This window comes from Hyperolius riggenbachi, chromosome 4 (assembly GCF_040937935.1).
Source record: "Hyperolius riggenbachi isolate aHypRig1 chromosome 4, aHypRig1.pri, whole genome shotgun sequence".
NCBI classification, from domain to species: Eukaryota; Metazoa; Chordata; class Amphibia; order Anura; family Hyperoliidae; genus Hyperolius; species Hyperolius riggenbachi.
This window is the reverse complement of record NC_090649.1, coordinates 486,520,742-486,540,594: the sequence shown is the minus strand read 5'-3', so window position 1 is coordinate 486,540,594 and position 19,853 is coordinate 486,520,742. Positions and strand designations below refer to the sequence as shown.

Here is a 19,853-nt window from a genome sequence, read left to right as displayed (position 1 = left end):
TGGTACTTACCGGGGGCTTCCTCCAGCCCCAAGCTCCCAGCACGTCCCTCGCCGCAGCTCTCCCCGCAGCCGTTCGCCGGAGCTCCAACCTGGTCCCCGGCGATGACGTCAGAGCGACCTGGAGGTCGCTCTGTACTGCGCCTGCGCGATCGGCGCTGTCAATCAGGTCACTCTGAAGTCATCACCAGGGACCGAGTCGGAGCTCCGGCGAACGGCTGCGGGCAGAGCTGCGGCGAGGGAGGTCCTGGGAGCTTGGGGCTGGAGGAAGCCCCCGGTAAGTACCACTCATTTTACTATACTTGCCCTGATGACTCCTTTAAAACATGTTCAAAGATCATGATGCCAAAATGTTAGGTGTTTCCATTATTTTGTCCATGATGATATCAGTTGTTTCTTGATCACACACACGGACACACACACACACACACACGGACACACACACACACGGACACACACACACACACGGACACGGACACACGGACACACACACACGGACACACACACACGGACACACACACACGGACACACACACGCGGACACACACACACACACACGGACACACACACGGACACACACACACGGACACACACACACACACGGACATGGACACACGGACACACACACACGGACACACACACACGCGGACACACACACACACACGGACACACACACACGGACACACACACACACACGGACACACACACACGGACACACACACACACGCACACACACACGCACACACACAGACACACACACACACACACAGACACACGAACACACACACACACGGACACACACACATGGACACACACACGGACACACACACACACACGGACACACACACACACACGGACACACACACACACGGACACACACACGGGGACACACACACACACACACGCACACACGCACGCATCAAACACATGAACTACATGGCGAGTATCAATAATTTCTTGATCTCTCTTTTATTTATTTATTTTTTTATTGGCCACTTTACAATGCATTGATTTTTTCCCCCCAGTACTATCTTTTGGTAAAGTTCCTCTTCAATGTTTCAGCTATGTGGCCATGGTAACGGGGTGTGGTCAGGGCGGCCATTTTGTTACGCACACAAAAGACTGTGATAAATGGCTGTGAGCCGCGGTTTTCCCTCCGTCGCCGTGGATCCCGTACAATGTGTGCTCGCCGCAGGCCTCGAATCGGTTATTTCCACAGCTGTTGTGTGTCTGGGTTACCGTGTGGATGTGCCATGTTATGGTGATGAGTCACGGTGCTGCCGAGGCTCTTGTCTGCTTCCTGTGGATGCTTAAACCATTAGCAGTCACAGAAAGCAGTGAGAGTCAGCACTGGAGGAATGCGCCGGGCCTTCCAGCTGATCACTTATAAATAATACAACACTGACATTGGCAGCGAGGGACAGAGGAGCTGACTCACTCTCCAGTACTGTGTAATTGTGCCATGAACAGCGTAATCTTCACAATCTGTCCTCTCAGGAGTCTATCTTGCTGTAAGATCCCTTCCGCTGGTGATTGAAACACATTCCTACAGAGCGGATAATGATATTGTACAACACTGAGGCCAAACGCCATGAATTTACACAGAGCAGGAATGTTAAAGTGTACCTGTGGTGACATGAGATAAATACGTGTATGTACAGTGCAAAACATATGAATAACCAGGCTGTTTTACTTGTTTTATTTTGGTGCCTGAAAGAGTTAATTTGTAAGTGAACCAGAGGCGAAGCACCCTCATGTATATTACCATATATATCAGTGGGAACATTAGAGAAATCTCCTACCCTGCTCTCTGTTTCATCCTTCACTGCTTAGCCTGCTTCTTATCAGCCCTGATAAAATCCCTGACTGAGCATTCAGTCTGGCTTTGCTCAGGAATCATTATAGCTGAGTCTGTCTTCTCTGATGTCTCTTCAAGCCCAAGCCTGCAACCTTCTGGCTCTGCTATAATGACTCAGCTATAATGATTCCTGAGCAAAGTGTAACGCGAGCCGCCAGAGGGACACGGACAGGAGCCAGGAGGATGCTGGGGGACCTCGCGGCCTACGGTGGGCTGGAGGGAGTCCAAGGTAAGTGAAATTTTTTATTCTAGCTACTGTTCAGGGTCACTATAAGCATTCACAAAATATACTTGCTAATACCCTCTCACTTACCAGCCTGTTTTGTAAAGCTTTCTCCTCACTGTCCGACTGGTACAAATTACATTGGGGCCGGTGACTCTCAGAAAAGTCGCGCTGTGACCCCCGGAAGTGGAAGTCAGGTTATGCAGTCTGAGCATGCTCCTCTTCTCAGCCTATCCATGCGCGAGCAGCACGTCATTGTGCTCAGTGCACGAGAGGGTCCGCTTGCGCGACTCTGAAAGTCGTCGGCCCCAAAGCAATTTCCAGCAGCCGGACCGGAGGGCAGAGAGCTCTCCATCGCGGACGGTAAGTGAGAGGGTATTACCAAGACTCCAATGAATGCCTATGGGAAAATCTGCATCAGAAAAATCGTGTTTAGTGGAAACAGGCCCAGAGACATTCATTGGAGTCAGTTTTTCTGCATCCAGAATCCGCTTGTAGCAGAAACAGGCCCTGAAATTTTTTCTGCACACACAAGACATGTGTAAGATTGTAAGCAATGCAGGATTTAGGCACGTGCCTACAGGCGGCTGATATGGAAAGGCTCCCGTCCCTTAGTGCCTCTCTCCTTCCTTCCCTATGCAGAGTCCTGATGAGAGTGTAAATGAGAGGTTACTTACCCTACTCTCAGCATTCCACTGATGAGATCTCCCTTCAGTGGAGGCACCTCTAGCTACTTAGTACTGAGGGTACTTCTGGCTGCCTAATGCTAAGGGGCACCTGTACCTACCTATGACAAGCAAGGGAAGTAAGGGAGAAGTAACAACTGGGACAGCCAGCACACTTGCGGTGCAGTTCAGCGGGTGTTTGTTGGTTCATGGAGGGCGGAGTCTAGGGTGCCAGGACATCTGTGCCTATAGACTCCTGTGAGGTAAATCCCAGCCTGATTGTCAGATAAAGTGATTATTATCGGCCTTGTATCTAGTGTGTGTACATGCCTTTAGTAAAAAGAATTGTTCACTGAAGGTGTGCTAAGAATTGGCAGCACTGTATAACTGCATAACTGCATAGTCATATCAGTAATAGAGTAATGCACTATGGTGACAAATGCAAGAAAGCAAATTGAGCACATTTTCTGACGGCGTTTTCCCGCTTCTTCTCAGATGCGCCAATTCACCGGTGTACCGTTCCAGAGAGATGGCGGCCCGCGCCCTCATTCCCTTTGTCATGGCGGACGACATCCCCCGCACCGCAGTGGGACTGTTACAGAGCCTCCCAGATTCCGGCAGCCATCTTGTCAGGCAGAACCACGTCCATGGAGCGCTGCTTCAAGTAAGTGTTTCCCGCTGCCACGCTTTCCACGGGCGCGAGCCGCTGAGTCAGGCAATGGCCTCAATCCTGGTAGTGGTGTGCAGTCATTTTTTTTTTATTGGGTAATTACCGCAATCAGTATTTTCTGGATTATTTGGGCAATTCTGAAAGATTTTTCCACCTTCAAACATTTTCCGGTAATTTTCCGAACATGGGTAAAAAGTGTGGCGAATGTGTTCAAAGTGCAGTATTTCAGCGGTAAATGCAGTAAAGAATAATAAAAATAGTCTTTGTCTTCTATTAGTTAGGATAGTCTTTTTTTTTTGGGGGGGGGGGGGTGTATTTGATCATATAGCATAATCATATATTATATATATAATAGTATATTTATAGGCATGCCTTATGAAAAACCATTCAATTACCGTACATATTTTGTTTTATTACTACTTGCCTTTTCTATTATACAGCCTGCATAGGAACTCCACTAAAATAGGAATAGTAGCTAAATAGGAACTCCACTAAAATAGGAATAGTAGCTAAATAGGAACTCCACTAAAATAGGAATAGTAGCTAAATAGGAACTCCACTAAAAGCTGCAAAATGCACACAAATTGGCTTTACTGCCAGGTACAGGCAGGCCTTAAAGAGGAACTCCAGTGAAAATAATGTAATAAAAAAGTGTTTCATTTTTACAATAATTATGTATAAATGATTTACCGGTAGTCAGTGTTTGCCCATTGTAAAATCTTTCCTCTCCCTGATTTACATTCTGACATTTACCACATGGTGACATTTTTACTGCTGGCAGGTGATGTCAGTGGAAGGAGATGCTGCTTGCTTTTTTGGCAGTTGGAAACAGCTGTAAACAGCTGATATTTCCCACAATGTAACGAGGTTCACAGACAGGAAACTGCCAGGACCATGTTCCTGACATCACACTCTGGGAGGGGTTTTACCACAATATCAGCCATACAGCGCCCCCTGATGACCTGTGTGAGAAAAGGAATAGATTTCTCATGGGAAAGGGGGTATCAGCTACTGATTGAGATGAAGTTCAATTCTTGGTCACCGTTTCTCTTTAAACTGATCAGTAAATTATTTGCTAAACTGCCCCCTATTTTCCATGAAAAACAAAAATAAAAAAAACAAAAATTTGCTTTCCTAAAACAGAAAGAATTTGCGATAATTCAGGTTGGAGTGAGCTCGAGATGTCTCCCAGAGCAACACTGCTGAATATATGCAAATTAACCATTGTACCCTTAGGGCCCGTTCAGACTACAAAATGCGGACCGCAACGCATGCGGACCGCAACGCGTACGAACGCACGCATGTCCGCGTTCGTATGCGTTGCGTGGCTGATCCCATCACTGAAAAGTGAATGGGACAGCCGCGCGTTTTTGTAAAATCTGCGTGCAGCATGCGTTCCCGGACCGCACAGGTCCGGAACGCATGCTGTGTGAACATCAGACATTGCACTCTATGCAATGTCTGATGTCGTGCGTTTTGGCCACCTGCACGCGTTTCCAAAACGCGGCTGGAAACGCGTGCAGTGTGAACGGGCCCTTAGAAGCTAAACACACCTCCAGAACCGCTGGAATGCAATGATGTGTCAGCTTGTTGCAGAATGCAATGATGTGTCATTTTCCATGAGAATTAGAATTTCTGTAAAATAACGCGAAATATTGTGCATTTTATGACCTGATTTACCGGATTCGGTAATTTGTGAATAAACTCTAATCAGAATTGCAAACTGCATTTGCCGAATGTGGTAAATTGCTGTGTCTGCGGTAAAACGGATACTAACGCTACCAGAAGTGATTCCATTGTGTTGCGCCTGTATTCTTTCCAAGCAATAAAGTAAGCAATCCGTTCCAGAGCTGTTTACATCATGAAACTGGAGTACGGTTCAAAGGGAACGTTGCATGTTTATTGTTTCCACAACAAACTTGAGAAACGAGACCGATATTGAGCGTTTCCAGGCATCCATGACATCGGCTGTTTTCTAACCATTTTCCCATCATTTACATGGTGTTATTTTTTGGCATGCGTTGTAAAGATTATTCTCTTTTCAATGTGGAGAAGGCCATTGTAATCTAGTTTGTACGAAATTCAAAGTTTAGCCTGTGTGTGTGTATATATATATATCTGCACCGACCGCGGCCTGGATTGTGACTATTCTGTGCCTGCTGCCTGCACTGACCTCTGCCAGGATTTTGACTACTCTCTTCTTGCCTTATTTGTACAGTTTCACAATTTTTTAAGTTTATCCATCAATTTAATTGATTCAACAAATTTATGTTCCAGTCTTTTCTCTATATGCAGAATGTCTACCAGGCTTTTATTCTGACATATGTTGGTGAGTTATGACTTAAGAATTGGAGGCGTAAAATACTTGAAAAAAATGTACCACTTTTGACTTATAATTCCAGACAGAAATGCACCTCCAGGGAGGTTAAGAAAGGGAGGGAAAAAAATCCCAAGAAAAGTTGGCGCACGGTTAAAATGTAGTTGTTATTCCGTGCAGCCTATGTACACCAGCGTTTTTAGAAAGGGTTAATGGGTTTGTGTGCATTGTCACTTTAGGGGTTTTTTTTTTCCTTTTTTTCTTACAAGGCCATATTTTCTCCCCCTTTTTGTGAGCGATGCTTGCTGAGACTGTATAAGAAATCCTTCCTTGAACGAGAGCCAAATGCTGAAGGCTTTAGAGATCTGGCTTGCGTGACTCTCCTGACTTTACCGCGGCTCAGCGCAGTGGGCGGGGCCTGGTTCGCAAGCTCGGGATATAACTCTCCGTTCCAAGACAGGCTGCTGCAGCTGAAAACAGCGTCTCTTCTAAACATTGTATATTAGAGTATAAGATTTCCATATGATGGAGCAGCTCAGTTTATCCTTGTGTGTCCCTCCCTCCTGGCCTGCTAATGGTATCAGCATCTCGGCAAAGGCCTGCAGTGCCTCCTCCTCCCAAAATCCCTTCATCTTCCCCGAGGCTCTACTCACTGCTTCTACTTAAAGAGGAACTCCAGTGAAAATAATGTAATAAAGAAAGTAGTTCATTGTTACAGTAATTATGTATAAATGATTTAGTCAGTGTTTGCCCATTATACAATCTTTCCTGATTTACATTCTGACATTTACCACAGGGTGACATTTTTACTGCTGGCAGGTGATGTCAGTGGAAGGAGATGCTACTTGCTTTTTTGGCAGTTGGAAACAGCTGTTATTTCCCACAATGCAATGAGGTTCACAGACAGGAAGCTGTCAGGACCATGGTCCTGACATCATACTATGGGAGGGGTTTCACCACAATATCAGCCATACAGATCCCCCTGATGATCCGTTTCGGAAAAGAAAAATATTTCTCATGGGAAAGGGGTATCAGCTACTGATTGGGATGAAGTTCAATTCTTAGTTACAGTGGACCTGAACTCTTGCACCAAAAGAAATGCACCTTGTATGTAGAGAGTTTAGCCTGTCTAATCCCCCCTCATCTGTGGCTAATGACACGTGTAATTTGATCTCTCAGCTGTGTCAGCTGGCTGCCTCGGCAGAGCAGCTAATTTGTAAACACAGGATGTTAACTCTATGTCTGCTTCTATGAAATCAGGAAGTAGACAAACAGAAGATTCATTACAGGATTTGTATCAGCTTTATCAAAGAAATGTTTTTTTCTTTAAAAGTTATTATGCTGTTGCGAATCTTTCAGGTCTGCTTTAAAGAGACTCCGTAACAAAAATTGCATCCTGTTTTTTATCATCCTACAAGTTCCAAAAGCTATTCTAATGTGTTCTGGCTTACTGCAGCACTTTCTACTATCACAGTCTCTGTAATAAATCAATGTATCTTTCCCCTGTCAGACTTGTCGGCCTGTGTCTGGAAGGCTGCCAAGTTCTTCAGTGTTGTGGTTCTGCTATGAACTCCCCCTTCCAGGCCCCTCTCTGCACACTGCCTGTGTATTATTTAGATTAGGGCAGCTTCTCTCTTCTCTCTTATCTTTTACAAGGTGGATAAATCGTCCTCTGAGCTGGCTGGGCTTTCACATACTGAGGAATTACAAACACAGGCAGAGCTGTTTGCTGGAAGAATCAGCCTGACACTTCAGTGGGTGATAACTGCAGGGGGAAAGAAACACACAAATGATCTCTTGAGATTCAAAAGGAATGCTGTATACAGCCTGCTTGTGTATGGATGTATTTTCTATGTGTGGACATGCTGTACATCAACCTACTTCCTGTTTTGGTGGCCATTTTGTTTGTTTATAAACAAACTTTTTAAAACTGTTTTTAACCACTTTTAATGCGGCGAGGAGCGGCAAAATTGTGACAGAGGGTAATAGGAGATGTCCCCTAACGCACTGGTATGTTTACTTTTGTGCGATTTTAACAATACAGATTCTCTTTAAGGAAATTCTGGATGGGATCACAGCTTCCTCTTGTATGATTCTGTGTCCAGAGGTGCCTGGCTCTTCTACTGACCACATATGCTATTGCTCCGTTGTTATTGCCTGATGAAGCGGGATCAAACCTGCGAAACGCGTTGCATATTTGGAGTTCATAAATAAAATACATGGACTGTGTTTACTACAGTCGTTGTGTGTCTACTTGGAGGAGGTAAGTCCACCACTACCTCCTCTATTTACCAAGAATTGGGTTTTTAAGCTCATTTAGCTTCCTTTTATCCTCTTGGTGCCTCTGTTCTCCGTTCTCCTGCATAATATTGAGTCCACCCTGGCTGGAGGGTTGAACCCCTTTTTCTCATCTACAGAGAGCGACTTCTTATTCCTGAGGGGGGTCAGGAAAATCTCCCCACCTGCTATTACAGTGGTTGCCTAATGGTAACCATGGTTTGTGAATATTAATATTTACTCTATCTAGTAACCATTTACCAGTACATATTACACTACTGGGGCTCTTGGTGTTCCTTGTTTTTATGATTCTGTGTCCGCCATTGCTTCCAATGCAAGGCAAGGCAATAGTCGCCAATAGCTCTGAGTGTTGTCTTTGCAGATCAGCTGGCCTGAATATTAGCAGCCTTTCCAGACTGCATTGCCAGCAGATTACATATTTATAGATCTTAGCGGCTCTGCTGTGAAAAGCCGTGAAGAGTAATTGCAGAGTGAATAGCGGCAGGTCAGGCGGCAGATTACAGCTGTCAGTGCAGTTTGAAGAAGTGTGATTTTAAACAAGTCCTGCATTCATTTACAATGTGCTGTTTTCAGGATTGCTCACACATCAGCCGTTGCCTTAAAAGCCAAACAAGATTTTCAGGCCGGGACTGTCTGAGCCGACTCTGCACAGCCTGCAGCTACAGTCCAGCTGGCTTCCAAAATAAGCAGGAGAGGCCAGGCATGCTCATAGGTGTGACTTGTGTGTCACACAAAGTATACCTGTCATTTAATGTAGGCCTGCTAATAACACGGTCTGATGCGGGCTCTGCCTGCTCCATAGGTGTTGTGTAATTCTACACAGAGCTCTTATGGGCAGCCAGTATTTCCAGGTTTTGTCTGTCTGTGTTGCTGGTAAGACTTAATACGTACACACAGGGCCGGATTTATAAGGCACTGTAGGTATGTGCCTACAGGCGCCTTGTGTGGCAGAGGCAGCTCCCCTCCCTTCACGAATGCCCCCTCTCTCAGCAGAGCCAGAGGGTGACATCACTCACCACTTGGCTGCAATATGGCACACGCAGGTACATAGTTAGGGGCGGAGATCCGAGGCTTAATCGGTGCCTTGTATGAATATGAGAGTAGTGTGGTGGGCCAAGGTGGCACAGTGCTGAATATGCAGGAATTTGCATGCAGTCAACATGCAACATCTTGCACAAGAAGCATAGGTCTCACCAGGTAATGCAGGTACAGTACTGATAGTGTGCTCCTCTGTCCACATTTCTGTGCAGCCTGGATGATACTGCAGCATTGCAGCCATGCACAAGCAAGTCACAGATAACAGACATTTCCCTCAGTAATCAGGCAGTAGCTTGCACAGGAAGCATAGGTCTCACCAGTTAATGCAGGCACAATACTGATAGTGTGCTCCTCTGTGCACATGTCTGCGCAGCCTGGATGATGCTGTAGTATTGCAGCCATGCACAAGCAAGTCACAGATTACAGGCAGTTCCCTCAGTAATCATGTGACAGCTTGCACAGGAAATATATGTCTCACCAGGTAATGTAGGTACAGTACTGATAGTGTGCTCCACTGTGCACATTTCTGTGCAGACTGGATGATGCGGTAGTATTGCAGCCATGCACAAGCAAGTCACAGATGACAGGCAATTCCCTCAGTAATCATGTGGCAGCTTGCACAGGAAGTATAGGTCTCACCAGGTAATGCAGATACAGTACTGATAGTCTGCTCCTCTGTCCACATTTATGTGCAGCCTGGATGATACTCTAGTGTTGCAGCCATGCACAAACAAGTCACAGATAACAGGCATTTCCCTCAGTAATCAGGCATCAGCGTACACAGGAAGCATAGGTCTCACAGTTGGTGCTTTTGAGGTAATCCACGCAGGCCCAGAGTAGTGTGCAGATCGCAAGCAGGCTACAAGTCTCTGCCAGCCTGCCCACCGATCACAGCTCTTAGGTCTCTGACTAACATTGACCCGCCCACTGACCACGTCTCATGGGTCTCTGACTGACGTATGATGCATGCCCCGCCCACTTTCCACTATAGCCGGATACAGAATACTATACCAGCCGTTACTCTCATATACAGAACTTATAATGGCGCTTAGTTGGGACTAGAGATCTAACTTACTATACTTGAAGTACTACTATACCTGAGTTTACTATACCAAGATTATACTGTACAATAAATGTGTTCCTAGTTGTTCTGGTTCAACCTGAGCTTATTGGAGACTGACACCCATAATGCCATTACAAGACTATATCCATTATACTCCTTAAAACAAAACAAAAGTTTACCTTCTTAAAACAGAAGGCATTTGTGATTATTCAGGTCGGAGTGAGCATATGATGTCTCCCACAATGCATCACTGCTGGATATGCAAATCATCCCTTTTTCTCCCTGTAAGCTACCCACACCTCCAGAACCACTGGAATGCAATGATGTGTCAGCTTGGTAATTGTACACCACCACAATCATCCAACATGCGTACAGACTGTTTCGGATTGGTTGATCCTCATCAGTGCATGGCATGGATTAATGTGGCTCTATGGAGCAGGACTTGAAACACCCAGAGTTACAAATTACCCAGCAAGCTCATGGTGAACCAGAACTCCTTAAAGCAGACCTGAATTTGGAACTTCCACTCTGGTCTCAAAGATACGCAACAGCATAAAAACTTTTAAAGAAAAACATTTCTTTGTTACAGCTGATACAAATCCTGCAATAAATATGCAGTGTGTCTACTTCCTGCTTTCATGGCAGCAGACATAGTGTTATCATCCTGTGTTTACAAATTAGCTACTCTGCCCAGGCACCGGCTGACACAGCTGAGAGATCAAATTACAACTTGTGATCGGACACAGATGAGGGGGGGATTAGACAGGCTAAACTCTCTAAATACATACAGGGTGGATTTCTCTATGGTTTCCTTCTGTCCTGTGCAAGAGTTCAGATCCACTTTAAAACAGATGGAGTACATGTTCCATGTATGGTCCAGGGCAGTAAACTCCTAGCTGTCAGCGCACAGGACTGACCTCTGGCCCTATCATTCCACAAACAGGCTGTTTATCAGAGATGTCTGCAGCAGCAAACAGCCAGCCTTCATCTGTGACTGCAGAGTCCCCCCCCCCCCCCCCCCCCCCTCTGCTCTTAAGAATAGCTGTATTTATATGTTGTAATCCGAGTGGAATTTGCTCGTTCTGTGTTCCTGCTGTTGCTTTCTTGCAGAGCCTGTAATTTATTATTGCTCAAGGGTACCAGGGTTAAAAATTACAGTGAAACGCATTTCAAGTGGTTTGGAGTGGAGGTGATAAGATAGGCTCATGTGTTAATGTCACCCACCAGAGCTGCCAGTTCCCACAATGCAGTTTGTGGACCAACGCTTTGGACAGCAGGGCAAAGGTTGACAGTCGTATTTAATGGTAGGCCTGGAAGCACTTTTAGCAGACCCAAATCTAAATTCCCCTAAAGAGTACCTGTAGGGGAAAAAGTGTCCCAAAGTGGCACTCACCTCAATAGAGGGAGGCCCCTAGATCAGCGGTGCCCATTTAGTAGATTGTGATCTACCAGTAGATCGCAAAGGACCTCTGTGTAGATCCCACACCTCCTGCCTAAGTGATGTGATCTCATAATGGAATGTCACCTACTTGAGCCATAGGGGAACATGGACATTACCTTGCTCATCAGTTTTCCTTTCAGTTATAGCTGACAGCAACTGATATATAACTGACATTAACTGATATATTTAAATTCTGACAAAATTTTGTCAGAAATGGAAGGAATCTTTGTAAAGGAATACGGGTTTGGAGTCTGTTAAAAAATCATCCGACTCCTCAGGTTATTACCATTGACTCCAACTCCTCGACTCCGAGGAGGAGGCCATGCAGGGCTATTGGATGGGTACAAAGATCATCCGACTCAGACTCCGACTCCTCCATTTATGAAAACTCCGACTCCAAGTACCAAAAATTGCTCAGACTCTCTGCCTCCAACTCCACAGCCCTGGAAGAACATGATGAGGTTCTGAGACTGACGGCGAGGTAAGTATGTAACATTCATTTGCAGGTACATTGTGTGTTTATTTTTAATCATTTTACTCGGTTCAGGTTACGTTTAAAGAGACAGTGAAGCAAAAAAAATTGATATAATGATTTGTACGTGTAGTAAAGCTAAGAAATAAAACATTAGGAGCAGAGACATAAGTCTATATGTTGTTTTCAGTATAGGAAGTTCAAGAGAACCCGAGGTGTGTTTAAAGAATGTTATCTGCATACAGAGGCTGGATCTGCCTATACAGCCCAGCCTCTGTTGCTATCCCAAACCCCCCTAAGGTCCCCCTGCACTCTGCAATCCCTCATAAATCACAGCCATGCTGTGAGGCTGTGTTTACATCTGTAGTGTCAGTCTCAGCTGCTCCCCCGCCTCCTGCATAGCTCCGGTCCCTGCCCCCGTCCCTTCCCTCCAATCAGCAGGGAGGGAAGGGATGCAGGCGGGGACCGGAGTTCTGCAGGAGGCAGGGAGAGCAGCAGACTGACACTATAGAGATAAACACAGCCAGCTCTGACAAGCTGTTTGTCAGCAGCGTGGCTGTGATTTATGAGGGATTGCAGAGTGCAGGGGGACCTTAGGGGGGTTTGGGATAGCAACAGAGGCTGGGCTGTATAGGCAGATCCAGCCTCTGTATGCAGATAATATTCTTCAAACCCACCTCGGTTCTCTTTAAGAAACCCCAGTTGTTATCTATGCAAACGAGCCATTGAGCTCCACGACTTTCAAAGTCGCAGAGAGCTCTGTCTTCTGAAGCTTATTATCTAAACTTTCAGTCATTGTATTGTTTTTTCTTCTGCAGAGGACAGTTCTGCAGTTCACTAGCCTGCTCTGTAAAACATTTAGAATGCTGAGTAGTGTGTAAACTGCAAATATTAGAGAATGATGCAATGTTATAAAAAAAAAGTATATAACTGAAAATAAAAAAATATGAGAATATTTTATTTGCTACTAATCTTCTAGTAATTATCCGTACTACGCAACCAATTCATGATATCATCATGTTTTTCGCTTCAGTGTCACGTTAACAGTCAGAAAACCGTGACTGCCGTACCGATTTGCAGTAAAGGTGACTTGATGACCCGCGCCTGGAACATTTCTCCCTCGGCTCGCACAAATACTACCTCGCCTCACCACAGGCATTTTCTTTCATGCGAGAGCCAGTTTGCGTGAAATTTCGAAGGATTTATTTTGGCATGTGTTTTTCCATGTCCGACAAGCTGCTATATTTATCTCCTGTGTTGTTTCCCTCGTTTCCCTTAATTGCTCATTCGATGCCGCCGCAAGCCGTGACATCACTAGTGAACTTCCTCCCAGCTTTGCCATCAGTTATCGAAGAAGTAACAACACCTTCCTGGCGCAGCCGGGTTAATTGTGGCCATGTGTGATTATAAGGCCTTGGAGACAACAGATGTCCAGAATATCACCAGCACTTCCACAAGTCACATTCGTGGGGGAGAGGTTACAAATCCATCTTCTCTAAACTAATCAGCGTTGGCCAAAGCTCAGGTCACCCGAGCCGGATTAATGGACTGACTGGAGAAGAGGAGGTGACCACTTGGCTTGTGTAGAGACGGGATCGTTTACTATCTGGAGTGTGATTGCACAGACCTCTCCTCCTCTGCCGGGGCACAAGATCTGCTCAAACTTTAGTTTAAAGTGAACCTAAACCAAGTAATGTTATTTAAAACTAGTTTTTAGCCCGCCCGTTACATAACGGGCACTAGGGCAGTGACGCCAGGGTGCACGGCTGCGTTCCATGTGGCCGCGCTACCCGCCGCGCACATGCCCTGCTGCGCTGCCTGCCGCGCGCACCAACAGTCGCCCCGCCCCCCTGTCCCCGTCCTCCTCCTGTTCCAACGGCTACACATGCTCAGTAGCCAAAAGAGACGGACACAAGGACAGGAGGATGGTGCAGGGGCAGTTAGGTTTTATTATAAAGGATTAACACATGATGTACCTTCAAATGAATATTTTAAACTTACTTCGCCAGTCGTTACTCTTCGAAGCTCATCATTTTCTTCTAGCAACGATCCCTTCCAGTTCTGACAAGATTTTGTCAGAAATGAAATATATCAGTTGCTGTCAGTTATATATCAAATGCTGTCAGTTATAACTGAAAGGACAACTGATGAGCAAGGTAATGTCCATGTTTCCCTATGGCTCACGTAGGCGATATTACAGTTTAACAGTGTGCTGACCAGGAAGCTGTTATGGGGTAATGGGCATTTTTAAAATGGAGGACGGAGAATTTCATAGATCACAGTGGACAAACATGACACAGGAGAGGAGAAAGAGATTGAGGAGTAGACTATACATATGACCTGTGTATGGTTATTTTGACTTTTCATTTTCACTTCAGGTTTGCTTTAAGAATGATGTGCTCACGTTATGTGCCGTATACGGGGATGCTGCCTTTCGTGTTATTTCACAGCTTTGTCTATTCCCTTGTCAGCTGCCGATAAGTGCAGCAGCGCCCCTCCCATTCCATGTGTAACATCCATGTACTGCAAAAGCGTGCTTTTTGTTTGTTTTAACGATTCTAGGCACTTGATTTGTCCTGAGGAAGTGGGCGGAGACCCACGAAACGCGTTGCCAGTGCTATTAAAGATTATTCATTTATATATGAATTTGTCTTCATTGAGATAAGCTGCCTCAAACCTTATTTGTTTGATAGATTTTAATTCATTCTATTATCCTTTGGGCACCTTTTCATCCTGTTGGTGCATCTATGTACTGCAGCTTCTCTTTCATGTACAGCTTCCTTAGGCATCAGTTTCCCTTTTTCATGTGTTTCTCCCCATTTTTCTCTTTCATATGCAGCAGCCCTTCTTTTACTGTGCAGTTGTACAGAGGCGCCAGAAGAATAAAAAAAATAGTTAAAAGGTTTAAAGAGTAACTGTCGAGCATAAAATCAAAAATCAATACTTTATTTTTATCTGGTAAACAAGTAATAAGGATGCTAACCAGGCTATCCAAAAGTTAAAATCTCTATTACTTTTCTTGTTGCTAAATTATCATTTCCCAGTTTACATGACTCTTATTTGGTACACAGAAAATTTGGTACGCAAAAAGGAAGTTGCAGGGCATGCTGGGTTGTCCTTTTTTGCTTCTCTACTTCCCCTCAGACTTAAAGAGGAGCTGTTAGGTATAAGGTCTCAGAGAAAATAAACACATATATCAGTAGCTAAAGATTGGCTGTACTTACATTACATATGCATTTCACTGTCCACGTTTGGATTTCACAGAATTTGTATATAGTATATGCAGAGATAGATGCTCCTGACAGCTCATGGCAGGCTCCATGTTTTTCTGTCAAATGTGTGGTCATGTCCTGCCTGCTTCCTGATCACAGATAAGCTCCTACTTGAACAACACAGTGTGCAGTGAATATTAATGAGCCATGTGGCTAGGAACAATAGCTGACTCCTGCAGAGTACTCTGCCCAGAGGTTTATCAGTGCTACACGCTGGACTGATTACAAGCTTCTGTAACGTCTCATTAGCAGCCGAGGGGAGGGCCCCAGAATGCTTTGCAGTTTAGTATGCGGCTTGTGTCCTTATGGGTCTATAACAGACTTGCTGATAAGCACACATCAAAGGTAACTGAGATTTTTATCTTCACTAATGGCTTTTGGGCTTCCTTCTAAACTGTTTAACACAGGAGAATAGAGGTTTAAATTAGCTTCTGCAGCCTGACAGTTACTCTTTAACTAATGCAGCCTGATTGGCTAAAACCTCTTTCCCTCCTGTTTTCCCCTCCCACACCTCTGTTCCTCTCTGATTGGCCAAAATTTCTCAGGCTGAAACAATGCACTTTCTATAGTGAAGGGCGGGCAAATCAGGCAGAGGAGACTAAGGGCGGATATTACATCACGACTGGCTTCAAAATAGCCACAGTAAATATGGAAACTGTCTAGAATAGAATTCTCTATCTTTCCTTTATAAAATTCACAGGAATCATAACATGGACAGTGCAGTACATATGTTATGTAAGTAGAGCAAGTATTTATCTACTTATATATTTGTTTTGGCTGACAGCTCCTCTTTAAAAAGAAGCGTGGAGTGGTGGACTTACTCCTTCGAAGCAGACACAAAATGCTGTTGATTTTTTTTCAACAAAAATTAGTTTATTTACATACTTCCTACAAATATTTAAAATATATTCAGATAGCTACATATTTTTCACTAAAAGATCAACCAACGTAGGGGCATCGCAGGGGTGTGTACTGTCCTCACTTATGCTCTCCCTCTACACCAACAACTGCATCTATACAATACAATAACATTTCTATAGCACTTTTCTCCCATAGGACTCAAAGCGCTTAGGCTCTCTCAGATTCAGTAATTGTAGTAGGATGAAGTATTCACACAACAAAAGTTATATTTCTGCAAATGCCAAACTGAACAGGTGGGTTTTCAGTCTGGATTTAAACACGTCCAGGGATGGAGCTGTCCTGATCTGTTGAGGTAAGGAGTTCCAAAACGTAGGAGCAGCATGACAGAAGGCTCTGGGACCAAAAGTTTCCAAGTGGACTCATGACTAGATTATTGGAACCTGTGGATCTGAGAATGCGGGGATTGCTACGCAGCTGTAAGATTTCTTTCATGTATCCAGGGCCCAGATTATTCAGGGATTTAAATGTCAGAAGGCCAATCTTGAATAGGACCCTCCATTCTATAGGTAGCCAGTGAAGGTAGCCATCTCGAATGCTGACTCCATTAGGGTCATCAAAATTGCGGATGATACAATTATCATCGGCCTCATCAGCAGAAATGAGGAGCAGGCCTACTGCAGTGAGATTGTGAGAATCTGTAACTGGTGTAAGGACAATAATCTCGTCCTCAATGCGGCCAACACTGTCGAACTGATTGTGGATTACAGAAAACTCCCTCCCGCCCTCCAGTCAGTCTGCATTGGTGAGACCGAAGTCTCCAGGGGTACCGGGCGTTCGGTTCCTGGGCACCACCATAACCAGGGACCTTAGATGGGGGCAGAATACCAGTAAAACCCAGAAGAGTGCCTAGCAAAGACTATTTTTCCTGCGCCAGCTGAAGAAATTTGGCATCCCACGGGAGCCGCTCACCAGTTTTCACTCTGCCACAATTGAGTCCATCCTGTGCTCCTCCATTATTGTCTGTTACGCAGTGGCAACCGCTAGCGACAAGTATAAACTACAGAGGTAAATAAGTGCTGCAGAAAAGATCCGGCACGCCCCTGCCCCGCCCCTTGACCTCCTCCAAACCGCCAGATTGAGGAAAAGAGCCTGCAGGATCTCACAAGATCCCTCCCACCCGGGTAGTCGCTTCGTTGAACCACTCCCATTGGGCCGCCGCTTCAGAACAATCCACACCAGAACCACAAGGCGCAGAAACACTTTTTTCCCTCAGGCTGTTCTCCTGTTGAACACTTGCCCAACTAGGCCCCTATAGTTTAGACCATGAACAGCTCAGCTCCCCAGGCACCTACCCTAAATCAGGACTAATGTACTCTTTACCAGTGCTTGGCATGTATGCTTGTAATGTGTATACCGTATATACTCGCATACAAGCCGAATTTTTGACCCCCAAAAAGGGGGTCAAAAGTTGGGGGGTCGGCTTGTATGCGAGTCTCTATTGTGGTGGTGGTGGTCCGCGGCGCCCCCCCGCCCGCCCGCTCGCTCCCTCCCTCCGCGGCCGCCGCTGCTATTACCTCTTCCCCGCAGTAGAGGAAGCGGCCGCCGGCTGAAGAGGTAATAGCAGCGGCGGCCGCGAAGGGAGCTGCGGGCGGGCGGCGGGCGGACGGGGGATCCGGCTAAACTGGGCACTATACTGGCTAAACTGGACACTTTACTGGCTATACTGGGCAGTTTACTAGCTATACTGGGCATTATACTGGCTAAACTGGGCACTATACTGGCTAAACTGGGCACTATACTGGCTAAACTGGGCACTATACTTGCTATACTGGACACTTTACTGGCTATACTGGGCATTATACTGGCTAAACTGGGCACTATACTGGCTAAACTGGGCACTATACTTGCTATACTGGACACTTTACTGGCTATACTGGGCACTATACTGGCTAAACTGGGCACTATACTGGCTAAACTGGGCACTATACTGGCTAAACTGGGCACTATACTGGGCACTATACTGGCTAAACTGGGCACTATACTGGCTAAACTGGGCACTATACTGGCTAAACTGGGCACTATACTTGCTATACTGGACACTTTACTGGCTATACTGGGCAGTTTACTAGCTATACTGGGCACTATACTGGCTATACTGGGCACTATACTAGCTATACTGGGCACTTTACTAGCTATACTGGGGCACTACCTACCCATACTGGGCACTATACTAGCTATACTGAGGCACTACCTACCCATACTGGGCACTATACTAGCTATACTGGGACACACTGGGGGGATCACGCGGCCTGCACCAATCCAGCATTTCCTACCCCCGGCTTATATGGGGGTCAATCATTTTTCCCTGTTTTTCTAGGTAAAAGTTGGGGGGTCGGCTTATATGCGGGTCGGCTTATATGCGAGTATATACGGTACTTTTTACTTTTTAATCTCCCCAATGCATGAATGTCTGTGTCTTGAATTTTTGAATGTCTTCTCATGTCTCACGCTCTCCTGCCATTGCCATGGGTACCACAACCAATTCCGGGTACGTCCATAGTGTGGGGAGATTGTCCTGCTTCCTGTCTGCACAGGAAGTCATGAAAATCCTCCTAGATGCGAACTTAGGACAGCAATTCCAGGAGAGGTTCATACTTTCCAGAGCTAAATAGGTTTATTTATGTTTTACCTCTTACTGGAACTGGTGTTTAATTGTATGACTGACTTGGCCAAGCAACTCTAGTTTTTCTTGAACCAAACCAGAAAAAAAAACATGGCCGACGTGTTGTCAGCAGCACCTGGGGCGAAGCAGCGCTGCAGCTGAACTCAGCTGCGCTGAGAAGGTTGAAGTACTTTCGCAGGAGACAATTTTTCATCTCGCCGTGGCGGCACAAATCCCAGAAAGGATGATATACTATCCCAATATGACTTAATCCCTCAAGCCTTAATGTAAATACTCTATAGGCACTCCATACAGCATGCATTAAAGTTTCCTTCCCTGCTGCGTCCGGCCTCCCCTACCCCTGGCAGTCCAGTACACGGTTAACAGAGGCCAACTGTCAGCATCTGATGTTTATATTATTAAGTGCAATAAAATGTCCTGTGTTTATTTTACATCAGAATAGCTGGAACGGAGTCTGTATGGGGAGATTTAACAGTGCAGCAGGAGGAGGGTTTTTATTTCTGTCTCCTCCAACTGGAAAAAAGCAGCTTGCTAAAGTCTGAAATAAACACAAATGCAGCCATAAATATCCAGAAGTAGCAGATAAAGAAATGAGGCTAAACAAAGAGACAGAGAGGAAAACGTCACCTAAAAAACACTATAAATCTAAGAGGAGACAGGTGAGGACAGTCTAATATGTAAAGTAACCCAGCCACTTCCTTCTCAAGGCAGAGGAAAGCGTAAGTTTACTAAACACTGCAGACAGGTCCTCTTGTTTCATTGTCAATAGCTGGTATCCCGCTATTGGTACTTCGTGTTGTTTTTTTAAACTAACTAACCAATAATCTTTTGTTTTGGAAGATAGAAGACCCGCCCCTTTTGTCTTTCGGTGTCTCCCAGTGGTTGCTCAAGGGATCACGTGACTGTTCTCACCGATACAGCAAGTTTCCCTGACAGACTAACTTTCTGTCAGGTTTGCCAGAAATGAAACCCTAAATTACTCCCCCTTTATGTTAA

The 19,853-nt window shown here is 45.3% G+C and overlaps 1 protein-coding gene across 2 annotated transcripts in view; it reads left to right on the top strand.

The window, feature by feature from the left end:
• Positions 1-19,853, top strand: part of THADA (THADA armadillo repeat containing) — a 782,712-nt gene that overhangs the window by 462,183 nt on the left and 300,676 nt on the right. For both annotated transcript variants that reach the window (XM_068233009.1, XM_068233008.1), the window contains one exon: positions 3,238-3,406. In XM_068233009.1, coding sequence (XP_068089110.1) covers positions 3,238-3,406 — 169 coding nt within the window. The remainder of the gene's footprint in view (positions 1-3,237; positions 3,407-19,853) is intronic.